Source organism: Falco cherrug, chromosome Z (assembly GCF_023634085.1).
Source record: "Falco cherrug isolate bFalChe1 chromosome Z, bFalChe1.pri, whole genome shotgun sequence".
Taxonomy (NCBI): Eukaryota; Metazoa; Chordata; class Aves; order Falconiformes; family Falconidae; genus Falco; species Falco cherrug.
In genome coordinates, this window is record NC_073720.1 from 40,436,659 (window position 1) to 40,460,827 (window position 24,169).

Here is a 24,169-nt window from a genome sequence, read left to right on the forward strand (position 1 = left end):
AGAAAGCTGCACCATTTATATTGAAGCTGATTAAAAGCTAAGTCCCCCAGCCCTGCTGGTGGCTCCCTCTTCACTTGCAATATGGCATTCATGGGTCAGGATTTGCTTCAGTCTGAAAAAGTCCCCCTGGTGAATGGCTCTTCTAAAAGTAAAACATTTCTACTTCTTTAAAAGCTCTATCACCCACTTGTACCAGATGCTGGGGAAACGAGGGGCACAACCCAAAGCCATCACACAATTTTTGGCTACGCTGGGAGTCAGGACCCTGTGAGCATCTCTACAGCAGCATGCATGACCCTTCTGCACAGAAGCTAAGAAGGACTTCCCAGCAAGGGCAGGGACACCGGCAATCAGCTTCAGGAGAAGCAACATTTTTGATTTGGAGAGATGCCATGGAGTGGTCTCTTCAGCCTCAAATAAGCCAGATCTTAGCATGAGGCAGCCTTGGCCTCCTCCCACTGCTTTCCTAGTTAAAGAAAACACAGTTGGAGCACTACCAGGTCCACGCAGCGTTAAACCCATCGTATGATTCACCCTTTGGGGGGCAAGTTTAATACTCTGGTACCTTTCCCCTCCACTTGGCTAACACTGAGACCTTTGTGAACAAAATTTCAGAAAAATAAGAAAAAAAACTTGATGTTGTTACATACACTGCTATGACCGAATACGAGAATGAAGATCTCTTTGATTTTAACGTCTCTGCTCAGACCAGCTGAAGATGGAAACAGGAGATAAGACTGAAGGATTAACCAGCTTTTTTGTATTTCAACAAAATATAAAGCAAATGATTGGCATTCATTTCTCAAACAGCAAAAAAAAACCCCAAACCCAAACCCAAAAAAACACTCCAAAACTTGAAAATCAGAGTTAGTAGGCAAAGCTGTAGCTGAACCTATCAAATTTACTAGTCAGAGTAGATTTTAACTCATGCCATTATAGTATGACTGAATCAGGATTGTGGCAGAAAATACTATAAAATTTATCCCATACCTCAGCACATATAAGACAACTGAAAAAAAAAATAATGGAAAACTGATGAGCACACAGCTCCAATCCATGGCATATTGCAAACATAACTCAGGATTGTTGCAAAACAAAGCAAAAACAGAACAGGCATTGAGGAGTTAATTAAACAACTAGATTTACTCAGCCAAGAGTTGGGGATTAATAACTTAATTGGAATCTACCTCCAATTGATTCTTCAGCAGTGCAGGTAAAGCTAGCAGAGACTCCAGGCAAATAAAAAAGGGCAAAAAAATCTTTTTTCCCTTGATCACTTCAAAACATTAGCCAAAAATTCAAACCTGTGACTGAAAGAATGGATGGGCTCAGTGGGAAACGACTAATCTGCTTGTGACTACTGCTTGGTGCTACACTAAAACCCAAGCCACCAGTACACAGCTACTGCAGAGGCTGCATTCTCAAACAACGAAGTCCTTCATCCAAAGTGCCTCTACAGCACAGGTCATGTAGATTCAGCTGACTTCTGCTGCTGGGAACACCTAACAAAAACTTGACAGACATGCCACTGTCTGAGATAAATAATACCTCCTGGAAGAGTGAGGACAGGAAGGCAAGGTCTCCTATTTTGGCTCTGAAGAACACCTCAGAGCATGTGGCATGGAGGAAGGTATTTTCTACACTGACAATAATGAAAAGCCCAGGATATTTTCTTCCTCATACCCTCCTCACCTGGGGAAATCCCCCTCTCTTTCAGCAACAGGCCTGCAAGTGGTAATTTGTTCAAAAGCTGGGGTGATGCAAATACAGCATTCAGTCCAGTGCTCCAGTTGCAGATCCCTGGTGCAAGGTCTTGGCAGAGGAAGCATTAAGGACTAATTTCTGGATCAAAAGAATGACATTAGTGTTTATCTGCTGTTTTGTCACCAGGAGGAAGAGAAGCCCAGTAGCACTGGTCAGTTGAGAAGGTAGCATCTGCACATCACTACCAAATATTGCAAGTACTGACAGGTGGTTCAGAGAGGTCAAAGCAAAGGGGAAAACCACAAAGATGGTAAATAGCAATAAAAACTCATACCTGACTGATTGCTGCAGTAAACTGGAGAGAAAGCGATGTCATCAAGTGCAACATAACCTCCCTTGGCACTATTAAAAGCAACTTCAAATATTACCTGGAAATTATAATAGTTTGTTATTCATCTACCATATACACAACAATAATGTTGGTACACATCTTTGCATTACAGGATTCTGTTTGGATGTCCCAGACAGACTCCAGGGCATCTCAGACAGCATTGCAGGTGTTGGGACAAATTAAATTATATCACTTATTAGGGTTATAAATCAGAGCTTGACCCTGGCACCAGACCTTTGCTCACTCAAGATCAAGAAGAAATCAAGGGGAACATACCTGTTATGCTGCTTTATGAAGCATGAGTTTTAAAGATGCAGTAAGGCTACTATCATGATAACATACAAAGCCAGTATTCAGGGTAAACAGTCTGTATGGACTAGGACTCCAAAGCTGCTGAATTATTACTGTATCTAGAATCCAGCTGTATCAAGGGCTAAAACCAAACTGTGTAGTTACTCTGCTCTTACAATATTCAGTTTTACTGTTTTTTCTAAACATCCTCAGATACTGAAACCCATGCCTTGGCATCAGCTGGCAGGGAAGATTTCCTTTAAAATATTTAGTTAACAACCAGAAAAGCTATCACTGTGGTTTTCTTACCACAAAAATCAAACAATGTCCTTAGCCATTCCCAAGGGACATAATTTCCTCAAGTAAGTGGAGGATAGTCTATAAAACTTGAGGAAGCATCTTAAAATTTCTCTTGATTATCAAAACTCTGAGTTACAGGAAAACATTGAGAAAAGGCTTGAATCACAAGGCAATCCCAGGGACAAAACAAGGATATATGGACAAATGCTTCCGAGTGCGATCCTGTTCAGTGAAAGCAATGCCTGTGATGTCTCACCCAGGGTCGGAAGTCAGACTAGGAGAGCTGGGAAAGAATCCTCAGTGATCTCCTTTAGTGGGATGAAACAAAGAGGAAGGCTTTCTTGAACCAACTGAAGAAATTATATGTAAGCTTTATTCTGATTTCTATAAAGTGATCTCTAGAATAATGACTGTGTTGGATTACATAAAGATTCCTCAAACAGAACAAAGGCCCATCTAGCCAAGTGTCTGGTTTCCAACAGAGGTTACCTACAGAAAGAACTGAAGGCAATGACAAGTTTTCAGTTCTTCTTCCATCACATAGCATTCCTGATAGATTCTTTCTTTCCCATTAATCCGTCTAATCAGTTTTTGAACTATCAGAATAATGGTATCCATAGTACGCTGTGGAAGTGAGTTCTACAGTTATGTGATGTAGGAAAAAATCTTCCCTTTGGTTTATTTTACTGTTATCCGGTAATTAAGAATTTCAAACAGCAACTTAAATTATGAACGAAAGGGAACAGTTAATCTTTTCTGTGTCATTCATAATTTTTATGAACCTCTACCATATTCTACTTTAGTCGTTTTTTTCTACAGGTTGAAAACTGTTATTTCATTAATGCTAACTTCTCCACACTATTGATTATACCCATCTCCCTCTTGTAGTTCTAGGATATTCTTTTTTAACTGAGAGGGTTGGAGTTGCATACTCTGCTGAACACAGGGGTACCCTGTCCATTCGTCCAGTGGTACGACATCCTCTGTTCTGCTGTTTATTCCAGTATCGTTTCCAACATTCCAAATGGTTTTATGAATGCCCCTAGGAACTGAGAGGATAATTTTCACAAAACTAACGACAGTAATGCCCAGCTCTAAGTAATCATTAATTTATTTCTATCCGTACTGCTAGGACTGTTTTTCCCCTTGTGTGTTACTTTGTATTTATTGAGTAAGTACTTCACTTACCATTCAGTATTATGAGACCTTACCAGATCTAATCTCCTTTCCCATACCATTTGAAGTCTGACAATTCAAATGGATGACTTGGTTGCTGACTTTACAAAGTATAAAAGGACTATGTAACATCTGATGAAAATTAGCTTTACCACTACTAATTTCTAAAAATCTGCAGGTTTATCGTGAATTAACAAGTAACTTCTGTGGAGTTAAAGCAAGTGGAATGAAAGCCAATTTAATAGTAATCCTAGAATTAGAAGTGTATCTATAGGGAGAGTGTGTGTAGGGAGAGTGTGTGTGTATATATACGTTACATATATAATATATATTTTATACATGTAAGTATAGGTGTTGTATATAATACATATACACTATTTATTCCAATCTTCTAAGATATTTCTGTATGTATTAGATATAAGAATATATATTTTACCTATATTAAGATATAATACATGTGTGTATGTATATATATACACACATATTTTTATACATAGATGTGTGTGTATTTTTCTATACATACATATTTATGTTTATTTCAATCTTCTAAGATTTGGGGTTATTTTAGTAAACTCTAGGAAATAAGAAACTCAATTTCTTTCTGATACTCTTGAAATAAATTACATGAACCACAGAGAGCTGGCTTCTGCATCTAAGGACTCCTGTACTATTAGGACTCAAGTTTGGACTCTTATCTTGTGAAAGCACAGAAAAACTGAATTGCAGGATTGTATAAGGTAGAGAACAGAGCTCCAATATTTGTTACAATTTTTCTTCTGCAGTGGGAAGCAGGCATTATTTTGTGATACTCCACCTCCTCAAAAATGGATCCCCGAGTCACAGACGTAAGGCCTGAGAGAACACTGACGTTATTTAGTAGGAACTGAAAGACTTCACATTAGTAGGCTTCTACAACCTCCCAAAGTATTCTGTTCAAGCACTTCACCTGACTTTATCTTTGCTGAAAATCAAGCCGTATGGAAAGTGAGTCCTCCTTGACCTTTATGCAGTGGACAAAGGAAACAACCTATCGCCAGCATCTTTCTAACCCTCTTTCAGACACTGGACAGCCACTGCCATGTTCCTGACTTGGCCTGAGTCGGCACTGATGTCTGATGCAACCCGGAAGTCACAGCTGGACAGTACAGGAATGATTGCTTTACCTCCACAGGGTACGGCGCATTGAAGTCAACTTCTGCTAGTGCCCAGTCCGCACTCAGTGCACTGTCTGTTTTCCAGATCTCTTCATAAAAGCCACTCATGTCTCTCAAGTAAACCGTAAAAACAATGCTATTCTCCTGCTTAAGTTGATAATAAAAAGATAAGCAGCCAGACATTGGGGCCATGGTCTTTGGTGAGATTAGCTGGGCCACTTCCTGAAAATGTTTGACGTAAACAGAGTCCACATACATGTAGTGACCTAAAAGTATAAAAGAAAGTGGGTATAAGGATGCTCTTTAAAGGACACCACTTACAAGAAGTATCAGGAGATGGGCAGGGACTAGACATGTATCTCTATGACCTGGACAACAATGGTTGATTCCTAGGAAATTTTAGTAATTCTAAGAGATTATTTTTTTCTTTTCTCCTTTCCTCCTATGTGCGAAGTTGTTTGGCTAAGATACCACTGGCAAAACAGTCAGTCTTGGCTCTTTCTGAAGTCTTTATTCAAGATCTTTATATTAAAGAAAGTAATAAATTCTCTGAATTTGGGACCCATTCATAAATGGAAAAATGTGTTACAGCTGAGTAAATTCCCCGCCTCCCAACAGCTCAGTATAGTATTTAATCTTCTTCCAAGTGCAATTTTTACTGAGGCAATCCAAGCAAATGAACAAGATTATAGGCCATATGTTTCCTCACATATTTCATTCAGTAGTTCATTCAATGTATCAAATGAATTGGCAAATGCCTTTATTCTGCACATTTCATTGCTTGAATAATTCTGCTCAATCTAGGATTTGGTTTCTAAATGTTTTATCTTTACTGAACAGACTGGTTCTTTGTAAAATCCTTTAAAAAGACTTCTGTGAGATGCTAATAAACAGAAAAGCACTACAGATGAGTAGACTCCCTCCCCTCAACACCCAATATGACCTGCAGGATTTTCAAAGGGTACAGCTTCTCTGGCTTCAATTTTCAGAGAGCTATCTTGATTTAAACAAGACACATTCATGTGCATCGATACACTGTGCATCTGTCATTTTTCTTCTTCTACACTCCTAGAAACAGCACCAAACAGTGTCAGCTGATGAAGGGAAAAATGGCTCCTCACAAGTAGAAAGCTTAGAGGAGAATGAAGTGCCAATCTGACTGGGTACTTCAGCATGGACACTGCAAACTGTGCCATTAGGTTTATGTCTACACCACTATATTAATTAGCTAATGGTGTTCTCAAACCTGGAGATGTCACTTCTCGGCTCACTCCACTAGGAGGGGAAAGGGCTTGCCTGGCTGTGGTCAGCTCCAGCCTCCCCACTGCCAGGGGACAGGAGACATTTCAGTGGTACTTGCCTAAGAAGTTCTGGTCTTCATTTTTGCTCTGCAGTTTTACCACATTTCATAGCTTAATTATGATCTCCCTAGCTGATTGTACCTTTGTAACACAACTCTTGCAAAAGGAAGGCTCTTGTGTGACTTTTGGCTTCTTGGGGTCTTCTCATTCAACGGTCAGCAGTGAGGGTTTGGTGTGAAAAAGAAAGACTGTGGCTACAAGAAAACAGGTCCCTCCCAGTTGGTGGCATTTCCTGTCACATCCAGTACTTTGTTTAATAGGCAGAGGCACTGTCTGCTGTTGATGTTACGATGAATTAAACTTCCATCAAAATTTTACCAGCATTTAGGTGCTGTGGGGTAACGCAGAGCTGGACTGACACTCTGTACTCAACTCACACAATTGTGAAATAAATAAAAGGCACAGTGGCATGAGTTAAGGAAAGAGGATCAACCCTGCTTTCCATGATGCAATTGTCTGCACCATCACAAGTGTCACATTGTCTGAGTCACGCAGTGTGCTGCAGCAGCCAGACCTCCTGGCTGTCACCTGCTGCAGTACCTCACGCAACACTACATCAGAGGCTAAGATATCCCCCAGCCCTTCTCTATGACTGTGTAAAATGTTCTCCTCTCAACAAGGTGGCTGGGACAAAAATTTCACACAGAGCAAGTGCTGAAAATCCTTTAAGTCTTTACAGCATTCTACCTCCAACGGACTGCATCAACAGCACATCTAACTGAAAGAAACAAAACCTCCTAAACTCTGCAATTTAACCCAAGATTCTCCAAACATGTTTCAACTCTGTAGATTTCCTACTCAATTTTCCCAATAACCACTGGAAGGAACACCCCTGCAAGGTGTACAGAGCAGCAATACAAGATTTTAAAACTTACTGTGGTCCATACATTTAGACTCCACAGAAAGATGAATTTTACCCCTCTCCATCCAAAATTTTATCCTTATTTTGAGTAATTTTGAAGCCTAGCAAAAGGCATGATAACCTTATTAAAAGCTTACAGGAAACTTCGTGTGAACTTCTGCAAATTCCCCCCATTTTTTTCTAATCCCTTTTGCAACATAGGTCATTCTTACCCCACCCAATGCCAGGAGAAAGGAAAGAACTCACATAATAATTTGCAGTACAAGAGTCATATGTGAATCACAGCCTCAAATTTTCCACTATACTGCTGTTTCACATTTGTTGCTTACCCAGTTCACTGCTAAGTGTGTGGTCTTTGGGCAGGACAGACTGAGAATTGCGAATGTTCCCTCCACCAACAAACCAGTTGACATTGGGGTTCCAGCGGTTCACAAAGCCACAAAGATGATTTTCTTCAAAATCGCATTCTGCAATTGCAGACATCACCAGCTGAGTGCACACATTTTCATTACAGAAACTGGAACAGAGGCTATTCCTAAGCGCTGGCCTTATTTTACACATGGCAGTGCAGATACTACCTATATTTATAGAACTGGACATGGCACTTGACAGCTTATCATATGTGGAAACAAACTTAGCCACAATTTTTGATCAATTTTTGATAAAATTTTCATTTCCATCCTGTTCAGTCTGACTTATCTTTTTCTTTATTTGGCAATACAGGACTTCTGTAATTTAGAACAAAATAAAATTTAAAATACACCACTTCATAGAACTGAACAGTCTGAGCAGAACTTCCACTTGTAAATCAGGGATGGCCAGAAGCAAAGCAGAACCAGTATTTCATGGAAGTAATTAGACTGCTTTGTTTCCTGCACAGAGCCAAAGAATTGGGACAATTCAGTTGGGCTGCACAAGAGCTCCCCAGAAATGCAAAGGTCTCCCAGCCTTCTAGCCACTTAAATTTTTGAACTTTATTAGCATTTTTTTTTGGCAAATGTCATGAGGAAATAGCAGTAAGTGTCAACAGAGTTTTGACTCTGCAGCCTGCAAGATGCCACTGAAAGGAAACATGAGCAGGCAGTCAGCAGAAAGAATGTTGCAGCTGTTATGTTGTAGTATTTGCAGCAATCTAGTTTTATGAAAATATAACACTTGTTCCTGCTTGAACAATAAATAGCTTTAGAATGAATTATTGTATGTGAAATGTCTATATATATCACAAAGATGGGTGAATAAAAACACATATTAAGTGTGTGCAACCTTAGCTTCAAAAATACCTATATCAAGTATGGCCGCCAATTTTTCATTAATTAAAAAGCCATTGTCTTTCTTCTAAACCCAAACCTTTAATTCGGTTTTAAAACTGCTGACAAGGCATTTTTTTCTATGCAGAGAATATGGGAGCTTAGCAGACCGTACTTACCAATACAATATCCAGAAGTTATTTTGATTTCAAAAACTGCTATACTGGCAGATCTATCTTGTCCCATTTCACCTTCCAGTACAATCTGCACAATATAAACCAAACTGTAAATTTTAGGATTTCAGTATTGCCATCATCACCCTGGATATTAAAACAGGATAGACAGGAAAAGAAATTAAATATACACGGGGGGCTCACTGCCCTTACAGTCAGGAGAGGTGCTTTTGCTGGAAGAGCTTGGCAGAAGGCATTAAAGACAGTCAATGCTCTTCTTGAGGACAGAAGGCACACTGAAGGACAATGAGACAAAGCCACAAGATTCCACACTTCACATAACAGTGCAGGATTCCAGATTCCTCGGCTGTGACTATGCAAAGTGTTATTGCGAGAGATGCAATGTGACAGGTTTTGGGTAGAAATACTCTCCTCTCAGCCTCTGACTCCTTCCAGAAGGGCACAGAGGACAGGAACAAGAGAGCGCAGCTGCATACCCAAGACCTGGGAGGTGCCGTATCTGCTGCAGGATGCCAGCAGCTCCGACGGGCTGCTGCGAGGTGAGGCATCCTCACTGCATGGCTCAACTGGCTGTGCTTCCCCGTGAGCTGCACCCCACCCCTGATTTTAGGGACAAAGACGTTGACTGACTCACAAGCTGCCAGCCCTGGGTGTGAAAGCCAAGGAACAGGAGGACCCTGAGTGGGAACACTGAAAAGCAGTCTGTACATGCCAACACATGCACCAAAAAGCCTGCGGCACCTTCTAAAATCAAGGGCTTACCTTGTACTTCTTTGTGCTGTTCGTTAAATCTAAGCTAGCTATAAGCCAGCTGTCTGAGGGCTTCCTGGCTGACCACAGCAAACGATCAAAGCTCTCTCCTTCCTGCCTCAAGTACAAGTTGAGCCTGGCAGGATTGGGTGAAGCCTCTGCAGTTGTCGCTATCTGATAAATCAGCCTGACACAGCTCCACTCCTCCGAGTACAGCTCAGGGCTGGACAGCACTGCTTTCTCACCCTCGTAAGATGTATCCACAGAAATGTAATGTCCTGGGAACAGACACACATCAGAATAATATACATCAGAGGCTTTGCTTTTATAAATAAGACAAAAGTACTTATTTATAAAGAATGGTTGGTTGGGGGCTAGGTCAGGAGACTGAGACCACCACTCATTGTGTTAAGCAAGTCATTTAACCTTTTGATATCCCACTGTACCCACACAAATGTCACTTACTGTGTCTCACAGCACTTTTAATCACAATTTTAAAATTACTGGAAATCTTCAGTGAGTGCAAGTTACATCAGTTTAAAGCAGATTAATAAGTAAGTATGGCCCTCCAGAACGGGTAGTTGTAGACAGACAATTTGATTGACAAGATAATTCACACAGGCAGGAATATGCTGCACAAATATTTAGTTGTTTTACAGATCAAAACTCTTTAGCTTCATTTTTATAGTTTAGATTTTAAAACAACACATAAGAAACATGTTGCAGCCAAAAACTTCTAAAGCATTTCTGGTTTGAAGAAGAAAACACAGTTAAGACATTCTTAACTAGTAAAACTCAAATCTACAAAACTGCTGATTCAAAAAAGTGCTAAATGTAAAGCTATATTTAAACACATCAGCAGTCTCAATGGGATTATTTGAAATTACTAAATTTGAACTTGAAATATGTGGATGGATATTTTAGAAGCAGAGCCTAAAACATAACCTTCTCTATAAAAACAAAAGAAAGGATGTGATGACAAGCTAAAAATGCATGAGGAGGAAAGAAAAAAAAAAAAAGTAAAAGAAACAACACATAGAGAAAGGAGGCAACAGTAAAGAAATCACAGTGAAACAGAAGCCTGGTCCTGCAGACTTTACTAACACATCAAAACCAAGATCAGGAGATTAAAACGGGATACAGGAGTCACAGAAACCTGCAATGCAATGCCAGAAACAAGTGAAACACAGAGAGAAAGGAAATTAAAAAAAAAAAACAAAAAACAAACCAAAACAACAAAAAAAGAAACAAACCAAACCAAAACCCACAAAAAACCAAACCCAACCAAAACAAAGCTACAAAACAAGCTGAACCATCCATGTTTGAAACATTTTCCCATAGACAATCTGAAAATGATCCTTCTAACTTAGTGGCAATGTATATCAGACAAATCTTACTCCTGATAATAAATCGCACCAGCCAAGCTGCAAGCAAGAGATGTAAGCGCTGTCAGGGACTGTGTCAAGTCAGTCCTTCAGCCAGCAGCACATTAGTAATACTCATCCTCTTTAGACTCCACAGAGCATATATTTCTTCTTTTTTAATCTCACTTCACTTGACCACAGAGCTTGTCTCAGTTTCCACACATAGGTAAGCACTTGCTTTACTTTAACACATCAGCAGCTGGACTGATCTTAAATATATTGCTTGTTTGCACACCCTCCCCTCCCAAATCCTGCCTGAAACCTCCAACTCTACCAAGCCACCCTGGGGTTGCTTCCTAGGAGCTCCCCTAATGCCTGTTAAAGAGTATTCTCTCTGACACATCATTTGCATGGATAGTCACCACCTCCCCAAGGCAAAGAGCTGGTACAGATTTGGTCTATGAGGTTCCCAAAGTCCTTTCCCATACACCCCCAGAAAGATGCCAGGAGCAAGCAGCAGCTCTGACAACATCCGATTCCCTGGGCAATGCATGTTACAGCATCCCCCTGCATCTGCTCCCTCACTCACCTGCAGACACTCTGCACAGCAACCCATTTGTACTGTACATTTTTCTTTAACAGATGCAAGATAAATGATTGCTACTTATTCAGGGGGTAGATGCAGCCTTAAGCAGTATAAAGGGCTGTGTAAATATAGAAAAGCTGCATTTTCTTTCCCTTTTTAGGGAATGGAATTTCTTTTTTTTTTTTTCCCTCTTACCATAATTTCTCTTTATATCTACTGTGTCTGGTTTTAGTCTCTTGGAGGAATATACAAAATCACTGGTTAAGTACGGGTAACTTGTTACTGCAGCAGCATATGAAAGTAAAATAAGCACAGGAATAAATATTTAAAAATAGGCAGCTAATGTGCCTGCCAAATACTCAAATCTGCCACTACATAAAATGTGAGAGTGTAGAACATCCACTGGCATACAGATACCCAGTTAGTTCACAAGAGTTAGCATGCACAGCATTTTTTTGTTGGCATGCACTAGTGCAAGGTACATGTTTCTTTACACGCATGGAGGATAGAGGGGAATCACCAAGGCTTTATCAGAAGTCGAATGCTCCTCACACATTTGATTCTAATTGATATAAGTGGCAATATCCAGTTCAGATGGAGAATCTGTGTTTTTAGGCTAGGCTGCATTTGGATCATTTTGCTTACCAAGAAACCTACAATTCAGAATCCATGCCTGGCAATTTCAGTTTAGATTTAAGCCTATTTTTGTCTGCACTTCATGACAAACCCCATAGGAAACAAAGCCTTATAATACTCATCTTCCCTCCCCTCCTTCCCCCAAAAATACATGAGTGTCAACATAGGAAAACACACTCATATGGAGACCTCAAATTACCAGCTATGAGGCCTAAACGGCTGCCTGGCTTTAGGACTTAATTATAAGTAGACTAAGATTCTTCCACAAAAAATAGTTATTTAAAAGAGAAAGAAAACCTCTTAGAGTTGCCAGTTGAGATTATTATGTTACTATAAACTTGACTCTGCATTCTCTGTTTGCTGTACACTTGCTCTCACTTGGTCTGATTCCTCACTGTCAGGAGAACAAAGATCACAAACTCCCTTTTCAATCGGGGTGGGGGGTGTTGCCTTTTTTAAAAAAGATTATTTCGACCTATTCATTAAGTCTCCAAAACTAAAGTGTTCTCACCCCCAACCTGCTAATCATTGTAGCATCTTCTGGAAGTTGAAATGTGTGATTGGCTCCACTGAAATCAATGGGAGCACTGATAGAGCGCTTTCTGTGTAAGTATCAAGCACAGAAAATGCTAATGTTAGAATTCTTCCAAATGAATGCTGGCATTTACTAAATGGCCTTTGTACTAAACTGTATTTCAGTAAAAGCAATGACATGTGCCACCGCTGCAGAAAGGAAGGTCTCACAATGCAGACCTCAAGGGCTGACACAGAGCAATTGTAAGAGCAAATCAAGGCAAAGAGAGGGTTCCTTGGAGTAAAACAGCAGACAACTTTCCACACACTTCTTTGTGGGAGTAACAGAAGGATATTTAGCACTCTATGGAGAATTTGATGAATGCACAGTGCTGTAGCCTGAAATCTGTCATTAAAAATGTAACATGCAGCTTCATTTTGCAGCATGCCACATGATTTTTTTTTCTGCAAAATCCTCCTCCTCCAAATGCGAAAGGCACTTAATTCACAGCAGTCATTCAGGAGTTATCAAGAGAGGACTACTCTTCAAAATCACAGGAAAGCAAAAGAGAGGTAGTCACAAAATGCTATTAAAAGCCTGTTGACACAGAAACACAAGCATACAATTCTGGCAATTATTTGCTCAGGAGGTAGATGCAGCCCTAAGCAGTATAAGGGGCTGTGCAAATACAGTAAAGCTGCACTTCCCATTTTTTAGGGGCATGGGGTTTTGCTGTTGTGGTGAAGACACCATACAAGCTTCTTCGAAGTTGACAGAAGCCAGGGACCGCTACCTACCTTTGCTTGCTAACAGCTAGCAGTTCCCTGGTGAAGACAAACAACTATAGCCAGGAGAAGAGATGGGAGAAAGGAGACTCTCAGAGGTCCCCCACCACTCACTCACTGCGCAGGCTGGCCAGTAAACACACTTTTTACTCACATTCCTATAATGACTTTTTACCTACTGTGTAACTTCACTGTCTTCTCCTTGACAGTTGAGTCAAACTGTACAGGACCAATGGTGTTATTTTTACATTCCTCCATGTCTAAGCAAAATGTTGAGCCCCGGGGGGATTAGGACACAGTGTTTCAAACTTCTCCCTCCTCAGTGCAACTATGCATTGTGGCAGTAAGACTCACAAAACAAGACCTTTAAAATCCCTCTGTATGCATGTCTCTCATTCTGCTGCTCTAATAAGCAGTTCTGTACAGTCTCTCTCTCAATTCCAGCTGGTGATACATTAAGTCTATGAGTCATTCACCCAAATTTTCCAGATCTATATTTATATTTTTTTATTTACTTACCAGACAGGCATCAATACATCAGTCAGCAGCGATTATATCAATGGCTTAGTGGAAGGGGGGTTGCGACCAGCAATACTACTTTTCCCAAAAAACAGTGCAGAAAATAAACTGATTGCTTTCTCTGTAAATAACACAAACAAGACAAAATGCCATGCACTGGCCAATAAAACAAACCAAATTCCATTGACAAAAAGAAAAAAAAAAACAACGGGGATAACTAAAATTACCAGTTAGCTTTTCGATTATATATTTCCTCTGCAAAACTTTGGAAGGCTAACCACAGACATGTCAGACCCTTCATGGAGTTTGTATCTGATGCAGCTGTTCGCTTAGTTCAGCAAGAGTGTGGCTTTACATATATAAGCAGTGAGCTCCAAGAGAAATAGTATTAAGGAAATATGAAGCAGGAAAAGTTTGGGAATTTCCATTTGATCAAGCACTCATTTATGCAGAAAATTTGCAAAAAAATGTCTTAATGTTGCCAGTCACGTTTGGATTTTCTCTGTACTTCCCATAGAGAAACAGGAAAGAATATTACCAGAGTTTCTTAGGACAAAAAATGATCTACTGATACCTTCTTTGGAATCTCAGTGTCTGGATTTTGGGCTGTGGCTGTAGTGTGGGTTTTTTTAAATATTCTACTGTCAAAAAAAAAAAAAAAGTAACAAAGCAGTTCATTCTTTAGGACCTATTAAGCCTTCTTACAACTCCAGGAAACCTTAATTAAAAATAGTAACGATATAGCCACAGAGACATCATTTTGCAAATTAAGTTTGCACATGGAAGCTGTCCCTGGATACAGATGAGGTTTAGATGAAGGTTCAGAGTTTGACCTAAGAACACTGACATTCTACAAGCTACTTCATATGAGATTTTGGGTGAACCTAGGAGAAGGCTTGTGGCACCAGACAGGAAAGCTTCAGGTTCAACACTTTTCACTCAATTTCTTTTCAGTAGAAAGCAAAATTTTCAACTAAAGTGGACATTCTTTGCTGACAATTTGTCTTGAAAAACAGGACTGTATGTATCAATGTTAAATTTGTCCTGTCTATGAAAAGTTGAGGTTTTCTAAAGAAAATTCTTACTCTGATCAGGAACAGTCCCTTTTGGTAATGCTTTTTCGAAGGAGGACAAAGAGCTGGAGGGGGAGGTGGGCTTTTTTCTAATTTTTTTAGGCAGTGTCTTGGGAAAGCAAAAAACTGCATGAGCAAAAGACTTTTCAGTTGGAGGGAAAGATTTTGCCCTATAATTCCATAAAGAAAGTAAAAGAAATCCCCAAACCAATCAACCACACAAAAGCTTGCACAAATATTTCAGCTGGGCCTACAGCTGGGCCTGAGATTAGAGAATCAGCTTAAACTGCAACTATAGTGACGATTTTTAATGAGAAGTCAAACGAATACAGTTCGGAATACTACAGCCTTACAAGCTAGGCAGCATTGGGCTACAGGGCACCGAGCCCCCACCCCAGGTCCCCATGCCAGAAGCTGTGGTGCAACTCCAGCAAGGTGCTATGCCAGCTCTCAGCTGGCTGCAGGCTTCCTCTTGCTGCCCACATCTGCCTGCCACAGGACAGGTCCCCTCTGGGCAGCCTTGGCCACAACATCACCAAACCTGATGCATGCACATCAAGAGCCACCAAGACCTCTTGTGTGAGCAAGGTGTCTCGGTAGCAGCAGCGCATCCCAGGCAGCTGGAGGAAGCATCTCACCACCTCTGCTGGACCCGAGGAGGAGGGCTGTCCACTTCCCAGGCCACTGGGGAGCCTGCCCCATGCCCCCCTCCCCAGACTGATCTGGCAGACTGGGAAGTGCGGCAACCATGGTCCACTCTTGTGTGAGTCAGTGTTTAACCCCTTCCCCAGGCCCTCAGGAGACTTGGCAGCAGCAGTTTCTTCCCTAGATGGCCAGATGCATGCACAACGCACACCGGGCTGAGTGGCAAAGCCTGTCCCATGTTAATGAAGGTCAAGGCTCAGTTCCAAAATGTCCAGGGTGGTGCCATAATTAAAGCTACTTCACCCCAAAGGGCATAACTGGTATTTTCAGCCCCATGAAGCCACAGATTACTTTATTTCTGGTAAACTGTTAGACTCACACCAGAAGAACTGCATGGTATACATTGGGACCAATTAGCATTGTCATCATGGGAAAAAAACATTTTGGTCTTCAAACCCCCTTTATGTCCTTTGTGGTTTCTTAAAAGCAGCTCTATGAAAACAGCCAAGGGATGGGGAAGCAGGAGGTGGTTTGTGTTCATTCTCTGCAGTGACTGACATGCACTGCTACTGTCAGGGCTCTTCCTCCTCTTGTGTGCCTACAGGGGCACCTCAAGCCTAAGCTGTCACCTTTTTGCAGCAAAAGCCCACGGTCCCTCCTGATTGCTGCCAGCTCCTCAAGCCCCCTTCACTGCCCAGGCAAGGAGGGCACCTGAGTACCCCTGTAAATCTGCTCCTGTGCTGCTCAACTTCTTCAGGGGGAACAACGGGATTTCTAGGCAGCTTTCACAAAGCTGAGTAGTACTTCTTGAAAAGAAAAAACATTTTGTAGAAAAGCACAGCCTCGGGCGATGAACACCCAGGCAGTTCACGCAGGCTGTCACCCACCTTCCTCCTGCTGGATAGACATCACTGACAACCCCAGCTCCCCCGGCAGCATTGTCTCTCCAGCTCGCCCTTACTTTGCAAACTGAGTCTTCTTCCCAGGACTGAGATTATCATTTGGTCCCTTGTTTGCCATGGCCACCAGACTGGCCCAGAAAGCTCATGTTTCCCAATGCTGGGGGATGAATCTTCAAAGGCTCCTTTCCTGGAGGAGGGCTTGGATTAACTACTAGCCCCACCCCCTGCCCGTCCTTTGCTCTCCCAGAAAGTTCAGAAATAGTTGTTAGCAAGCCTGTCAAAACCCACAAAAGTGACACAATTAGCCCTGAAACACCCTGTGCCTGCAGCATCTGGTCACAGCTACTACCACACAGCAAAGCCTTCCAGCCTCAATCCATCAGTGTGCCTGTGAAAAATCTGGCAAAGGTCCAGTCTGTGCTGCTGTTTTCTTATTTAGAGGATTTGCTCCACTGCACTGAGGGACGCTTGAACTCCTAAGAGCTTTTTGGCAACAGCTGTGTCCTCTCGTCTCTCTCCCTCTTGAAGTCCCAAGATCCTTACATCATCCACCAATTACACCACATCTCCTGTTTGTTCCAAACACAAGCATGTGGGTTTGTTTTCTGTCACTATGACCTCACAGATTTTTATACACTTCTCAAATTTTCTTTCTGCTTGTTCCAACCAACCCATCAGTCTGAGTAAGCTTTTGTTCAGACAACTTGGTTCTCATTTTCATGCTGTTCATTACATAATTTTGACAACTTTTAATCTGCTGACACAAAGGCTGCCAGGTTCTTCTCCAGTATCTCTCGTTTTCCTTGCAACAGCTCTTTCAAAGAGCCATCACCATGATTTCTATTCTATGATTTGGAAACAACCTATTCTGTCTCTTCTATGATTTGGAGATGCCAGATTCTCTGCTGTGAATCTCTGAATCAGAAATAATTCAGAAAAGTCTTTTCTTTATTCTTTGTCATCCTAAATCAGTTTCCATTGTCCTCAGTGCACAGGGAATATTAAAGATAAAAGCTACATAAAGTAGAAATAATCAGGCATCTATTTGTTCACAGTGCTCACCTCTTTGAGTACTAGCTCTATCCCTTTGCTAGATTGTGTTTCCACCAGGATCAAGCAAACAGGGGAAAGCACTGTGATAGCTCTACCAGCACAGCTCCTTGTCCTGGTACAGTGCATCACAGGGCTGCCATCCTTCAGCAAAAGAATATGAAATTTCACTCTTACAGTATTTCCTTGCATTATGTTGTCTGTTTACTTTCTTCATGGCTCCTTTCATTTCTTTGTGCAGATGCACATAGTGTGGTGTGGTGGGTTATGCCTGTAATGTATTACAAGCTCTGCTTTGTATTATGTGCTGATCATGTCTCAGCCTGCCCAAAGCAAACCTACCCATCCACAGTCCACACATCTTTGGCACTTCTTTGAAGGTAAATCCATCAGATTTGGAACCCAGATGAAAACTGTTGGCCTGTGCCCCACAGGGGAACCAACACAAGGAAGCTGGTGAGCCAGACGATGAGACAGGGCACTTCTCTTGTTTTAAGAGGGGGAGCTTCTGGAGCCAGGCCTCTCCTCAGATCAGAGTGACAGCCACGGGGAGTAAGAGGTTGAGAGAAGAAAGAGATACTCCAATCCCCACCAAACTCATTTTCATTGCTGCTTTTCAAGATTTCCATTAATATGGAAGATTATGCTGTTATGCTTCAAAAGCGAAGACTTCTTAGTTGAGAAATTCCTTGGTATGCTCCAAAGGGGTTAAACTAAAAGCTTGCAGTGCTCACCATCCAAGCAAAACCCTGAAGCAAACCTGCACTGAGCCAGGGAAGTGAAAAGACTCTGGTCACAGCAAGCAGTGGCCTTGGGAGGGAGAGGACAAGTGAGCCTTGGAACCAAGGCGAGCAGGAACAAGTTTGCCCAGCATGACTTGACTTAGCTTCGGTGCACAAGGGAGCAAGGTCACTGTGTGCAGGGGGTCCTGCGTCAGGCTGCAACACTAACCTTGGGGAAAAAACCAAACTTGAACCAGTAGCCTTCTGGAGTGCATCTCCAAACCACAGGGACACGCTCAGTGAAAGATTACAAAAGCAAAACTTTTCTACTTCATGAATCTGCTCTCTCTGCATCTGCCAAATCACTTGGACTATTGCATTACCCTGAAAACCAGCTCATCTGCCTAAATGCTTGTCTGTCTCTCCCAACTACTTCAGATCAACTAATAAAATGTAACCTTTGCCCACAAGTCTTGTCCCTCCAAGGAAAGTTATAAATGTGCTTGGCCTATACAAATTGCATTTACTCTGATACTCACCTGGGCCCTAGGTCCTACATAAGACTGAAAAAATATTTGAAATATTTGGTTTCACTGGCTTCAGAAGCTGAACTCCTGTGAGTTCCCACTTCTGTAAGCTTGGTGATTTTATACTCTTTTTTTATACCAGGATTGTTAGGATCACTGGCAGTTTCTCAGATTGAGCAGTGATGTCACATCACAAAATACAAACAGAACTGCTAACAGACAAAAGTACATATTTATATCCGTGTCCTGAAGTAGCTTAATTCTGAAATACAGAAAGTGCTTACAGGTGAGCTAATCAGATCCTGTGGGCTGCTAGCAGCAGCCTGGCAGAAGGTCACCTGAGGGAGCCAGCCTAGCCATGCCATCAGTTTCCAAAAACTGTTGGAGGTTACTGCCTTGTAGTGAGTTTATCACTAGCTGCCCCTGTGGGAGCTGCTGATGTGTTTACTTAATGGCCACTCCCGAGTAATCCACTCTAAAGAAGAAAGTAGCCACAGTGACTCATCTTCTGCCCAAGCAAGCTCCATCCTGGACCAGGAACATGCAATGGTGAAGATTCAGCATCTGCAACCACAAACCCCACAGCTAAGGAATACATCTTCTGATGTTGAACACGACAACCACCAGGACCACGGCTAATATTTCCTGGAGCTCTGCAAAACTGCATCCAGCAGCTAGCCACTTCAAAGATCAACACTGGTGGCTTCAGTTTAGCAGGGACATTTCTAGGCTCGCAGTCCTGTACATCATTCCTGCCTGGCAGGAGGCTGGTAGCAACTGAGGGTGTGTGTGAGTCTCTGCAGACAGACTGAGCCAAAACCCACGAAACTGGAGAATGGGATTCTTCAGGGGTTGATAAAACTAGGCCCAGGTTAGAGAACTGTAATCTCTAAAAACATCTCATGCACATTTTAGGGGAATGGAAAATAGTTGTACACTTAATCCTGAAACTTACCTTTGAGCTTTAAGTACAGCCTGTTGTACCGTCAGGTTGGTATTGAATTCCCTGTGTCCAGAGAAGTTTGCCAAAGGATTTTTCGTTCAAGTATAACGCATCCAGCTTCCTGCCTCTTCCCTTCAAGCAGAAAGTATATTTCAAATGATACATATCCATGCTCCATGGAAGGGTACATCCATTGGAAGCTGAGATGGTCATAATCCTACCCTTGCAAGTGAGCTCCTTTTGACAAATATGAATGATGGACTTCTGAGTACCCTTAAACAGAAGCTGTTTAAACTGGCAAAATTAAACATGAGATTAATTCACAGCCTGGGAAGCTTGGGATTCAACCTATCAAGGACACTCTAAGGCAGGGTTCTTCAAACTACGGCCCATGGGCCAGATACGGCCCCCAGGGTCCTCGATCCGGCCCCCGGTATTTACAGACTCCCCCTCCCCCCCCCCCCCCCCCGCCGGGGGCTGGGGGGGGAAACCAAGCAGCCGCAGATGGCTGCCTGCCGCTGCATCCGCGCGCCCGCCCCCTGGTTAAAAAGTTTGAGGACCCCTGCTCTAAGCTTTGCTTTTTCTTCTTCAATTATCATTCTCTATCCCTTTTTGTTGAGTAGGTAATTTTAAAAATATTCAATGCTACAAGTCAAAAGGCAGGAACGAAAGCTTGCTCCATTTTTTTGCAGAAATTTGCATGTACTTTTTAACACCAGAATGACCTTCCAGTTTTTACAGGGATTATAGAAAATTTCTCATTGATAAATTTATTGCTAGTCTCAAAATTAAGAAGACCCCAAAGTATTTCACAGGATGCTATGGGACTCTTTGGGGAGGGGCCGATACCCTATGGCTCCCTCCCCTCTGCCTCAGTAGTTGCAGTCTGTAGTACCACTGCAAGGAGGCTCAGTTGTGGAGCTTCATCTCTGAGCAAGACATTTGGACTACCCAGAATCATGTTTGTAAGGATCACTTGATATCAAAAGCAAAAGAACGTCCTTGTGCAAACTCCAGTCTAAGGGACCAGGAAGAAAAGGTGCGGATGAACATTGTGAACATTCAGGCATTCAGGAGATTTAGGAAAGTATTTTGCTTTCTACAAGGTATCTAATTGTTGACCATAATCAACAGAGTTTTGATACATTTTAGCTTCCCTGGGCTTTGTGTTTTAATTAAAACAGCCCAACAAACTCTTATTCAGGACCCAGTCCAAGTCAGCAAACCACTTCACACTTACTAATTCAACTCAGGACATCACACGTCACCCAGAATATGCAGAGGGATCTGTCATCTGTCTGGCCCCGTCCAGTCCTCACACATCTGTCATGTGATGGTGGCGTCTCTGCTCCCCCTCGCTAAGTGATGGTCAATAGATGAATTCCCTCAGGCAGCCTCTTCACACGCCCCCACAGCCGCCCAGGGACACAGATGCTCAGACTTTATTATTAGCACAGGCCCCAAGTATTTCCATTTTTTTTCTAGATAACTTTGGAAGTAAAAAGCTACTGAAAGTTTTGGCAAATTCTAGCACTTACTGCAACATCATTTCAGTGACTATCCAATATTATCCTCAGGCATTTGCTTGCAAAGGCATTTAGCATGCCCCTGCTGAGCTATAAGACACATTTATCAAGACATAAATAGCACTTGAGGTATAAACTGGTCATTGGAAAAAATCTATCAATCTGACCCTGCCAGTTCATGACACTGTTACCCTCAAAATATTCTGACTCCCATTTCCCTGCCAAAGAAAGTAAAAGGGTGTCAAAACTTTCCGAAGTATTAGACTTTATGGGCCCTCATTAGGTTTTTGTATTTTTTTTTCTCATAACAGATTATTAAGGCTATTAGGCCTCATTCTACATTCTTTACATCCTAAATATCCTAGAGTGATCACACAGATGTTAATAAAGTTTACGTATATCCATAAACACCATTTAGATTAATTTACCTTGGTGGGCTTGGACTGCCAAATGTCACCAGGCATTTACCACCACCCACAGGCAGTGGCTCCCTTGCAAATGTGCACCCCAATTTATTGCTCACAATGTGACCAAGAGACCCCAAAAGTCAGATCTGACCCTGCATCTTCCCAGCCAGCTCTTTGTACCCCACACTGGTCACAGGTGGATGCTCAGGAAAGAATTAAGCATCAAACAAGCAGCTTGAGATACTTCCCCCTGTGCCCTTCCAGTCCCTGCTGACGTTTTCCAGCGATGTGGGCTGCCTGAGCTGGTTGTGGCATCTACTGTTATCAGCAGATGAGGCCCACTGAGCAGTTTGTGCTTCATACTTATTCTAAATAAAAAGAAACTATGCAGAAAATAAACTCTGTAAAAATAACTTTCTCTATCTGCCAAGCTTTGTGTGGTCTAAAAACAGTCCTTAGTCCAGTTTTTCTAAGAAAGGCTTTTAGTGTCGTATTTGCCATAAAGCACAGTTCAGAAGTTAGAGACAAGTCAAATGCTGAAATGCTTGAAGGTGTTACCAAATTTCATACAGTGTCAGCGAACACATTCAGCACCAGTCCCAACACATTTTCTATATGTTTACAGTTTCCCCAGGAACAGCGGGTCTTGTGCTGGAAAAGTATTTTCTGCAACGACGCAGGCTGTGGAGATGGGAGCCAGGTGCCTGTGCCCCTGTACCCACTCCCCACGCTTGCCAGCACTGGCTGGAGCCCTGGCATGCCTGGCTGGCCACTGGCAATGACTCACCACTTTGTTTCTGGCATCAAGAAACAGATTTTCGAGCCTCACATTGTCCTGGCAGCTGATCCCACCAGTTTTGCCCATTACCCTGCAGAGTCAGAAACTTGCACTGCCTGCAGAGCAAGGTTGTGTACTGGAGGAATCTGCAGTTGTACTCAGCCAAGAACTATCAGTGGACATCTCTGGGATTACAGAAGCAATTGACTCCTTAATTAATTGTTAATAACTGATTAGACTAGCTCCACAACCTTTATTTTGGGTTCAAGTTTCACACACGCTGCCCATCTCTTAAAAGTGAAGGTGTGGGATTACCTTTTCCAGCCTGCACTAGAAGCTATAAACTCAGACAGCATTGACAGCTGCTCATAACTCAGACACGAGATACATTTGCCATGAAACATGTTATCAGCGCAAATTTCTGACACAGTCTCCAGCCTCCCCCTTTCCGGTGGGGCAGTGGACAGACCCATGTCCACACCCCTGAGAGAGTGAAACTCCCAGAGCTGCTGCTGCTTCTCCTCCACACCTCAAAAGCTCAAAGTAAACTAGGCCAGTAGTTGCTTGCCAAGTTTTGTCTTGGAAAACAAGGGAAATATTTATGACCGCTGGGAACTCGGAGAAAAAAAAGACAACGTTTCTATGTGTGATACTGAAATAACCCAAAGTACTGAGCCAGTACTCCTATAACCGCCGTGCTCTGAGGGAGGAAAACACAAGGTCTCACTCAGCAGTCTTCAAAAGTCTGGTCTCTAACACTATCAAGAAGCTGATCCAAGCCAATATAGTATATAACAGCCATCTAAGGCAAAAAATCTTCATGTTCAGAATTTAGGAAAACATAATTTTGCAAGATTATACTGCAAACCAGAACTTTGCTATACAGATATTATTTTTTCATTTATAAAAGAAAACTGGTGATGAAGGGGGATCAGTAAAATGCATCATGCAAATAGGTAACTAAATTTTCTGTGAATTTTTAAGAAGCAAAAAAAGCACACAATGTAAAGGCTACAGCATGCAATACAAAGACAGAAACCAAGCAGGCATATTCATATACATGGCTATTTCCTTGCTTTTAAAAGTGCTCTTTTTTTATTTATTTATTTTCCACAGGATTTTTTTTCCATGCTGGCTTTTTAAAAATCTGCTCTTAAAACAGAAATCAAAGTCTGCAATATCTTTTTCATTTTGCAAATAAAAGAATTGTTTCTTTGTTATGCTTCTGAGTTTTGAGGCAAAGTATAGGAATACTAACTGCCAGGAAACTAGCTTCAAGAAATGCCCGTGGTTGTGCTTGTAACCCTCTGGGGAGGAAAATGGCTTTGCTTCCCAGCTGTTCTCAGACCCAAGCCAGTTCAGGAGAATATATACTGATTCCAGCAGGGGAAGCATACAACAAATTTAAACCTCCTTTCCTCCTCCTCCTGCATCTCTGTGCCACGTGAAGCACAGTCAGGAGAAAACTAAACCCACAGAATCTTACTGAAAACAGATCTAACTACGTAGCTCCACCTCTGTTCAGCTGTTTCATGGGAGAATAAACCTGTCATTGCTTTTTTGTATCTCCCTCCGTAAGTAATTCAGCAGTATACGAGGGCTTGAATTCTACATCACAGATAAAAGTGGAAATAAAACTGTATCAACTGAAAAGTTTGTTTAATCATGGCCTAAGGGATCGTCGATGGATCACTGAATAGAAACTATAAGCACAAACTAAATTATTTCTTGTATCAAGCAAAAGCTGTGTCTGCCTGCCAGA

General features: G+C 41.9%; 1 protein-coding gene across 1 annotated transcript in view; it reads right to left on the minus strand.

Annotated features, from left to right (window-relative positions):
* MAMDC2 (MAM domain containing 2) overlaps positions 1-24,169 on the minus strand; it is a 65,078-nt gene that overhangs the window by 22,120 nt on the left and 18,789 nt on the right. The window contains exons 3-7 of the mRNA XM_055699690.1: positions 9,443-9,708; positions 8,666-8,750; positions 7,569-7,706; positions 5,026-5,282; positions 2,039-2,132 (exon numbers count right to left, since the gene is read on the minus strand). Coding sequence (XP_055555665.1) covers positions 2,039-2,132; positions 5,026-5,282; positions 7,569-7,706; positions 8,666-8,750; positions 9,443-9,708 — 840 coding nt within the window. The remainder of the gene's footprint in view (positions 1-2,038; positions 2,133-5,025; positions 5,283-7,568; positions 7,707-8,665; positions 8,751-9,442; positions 9,709-24,169) is intronic.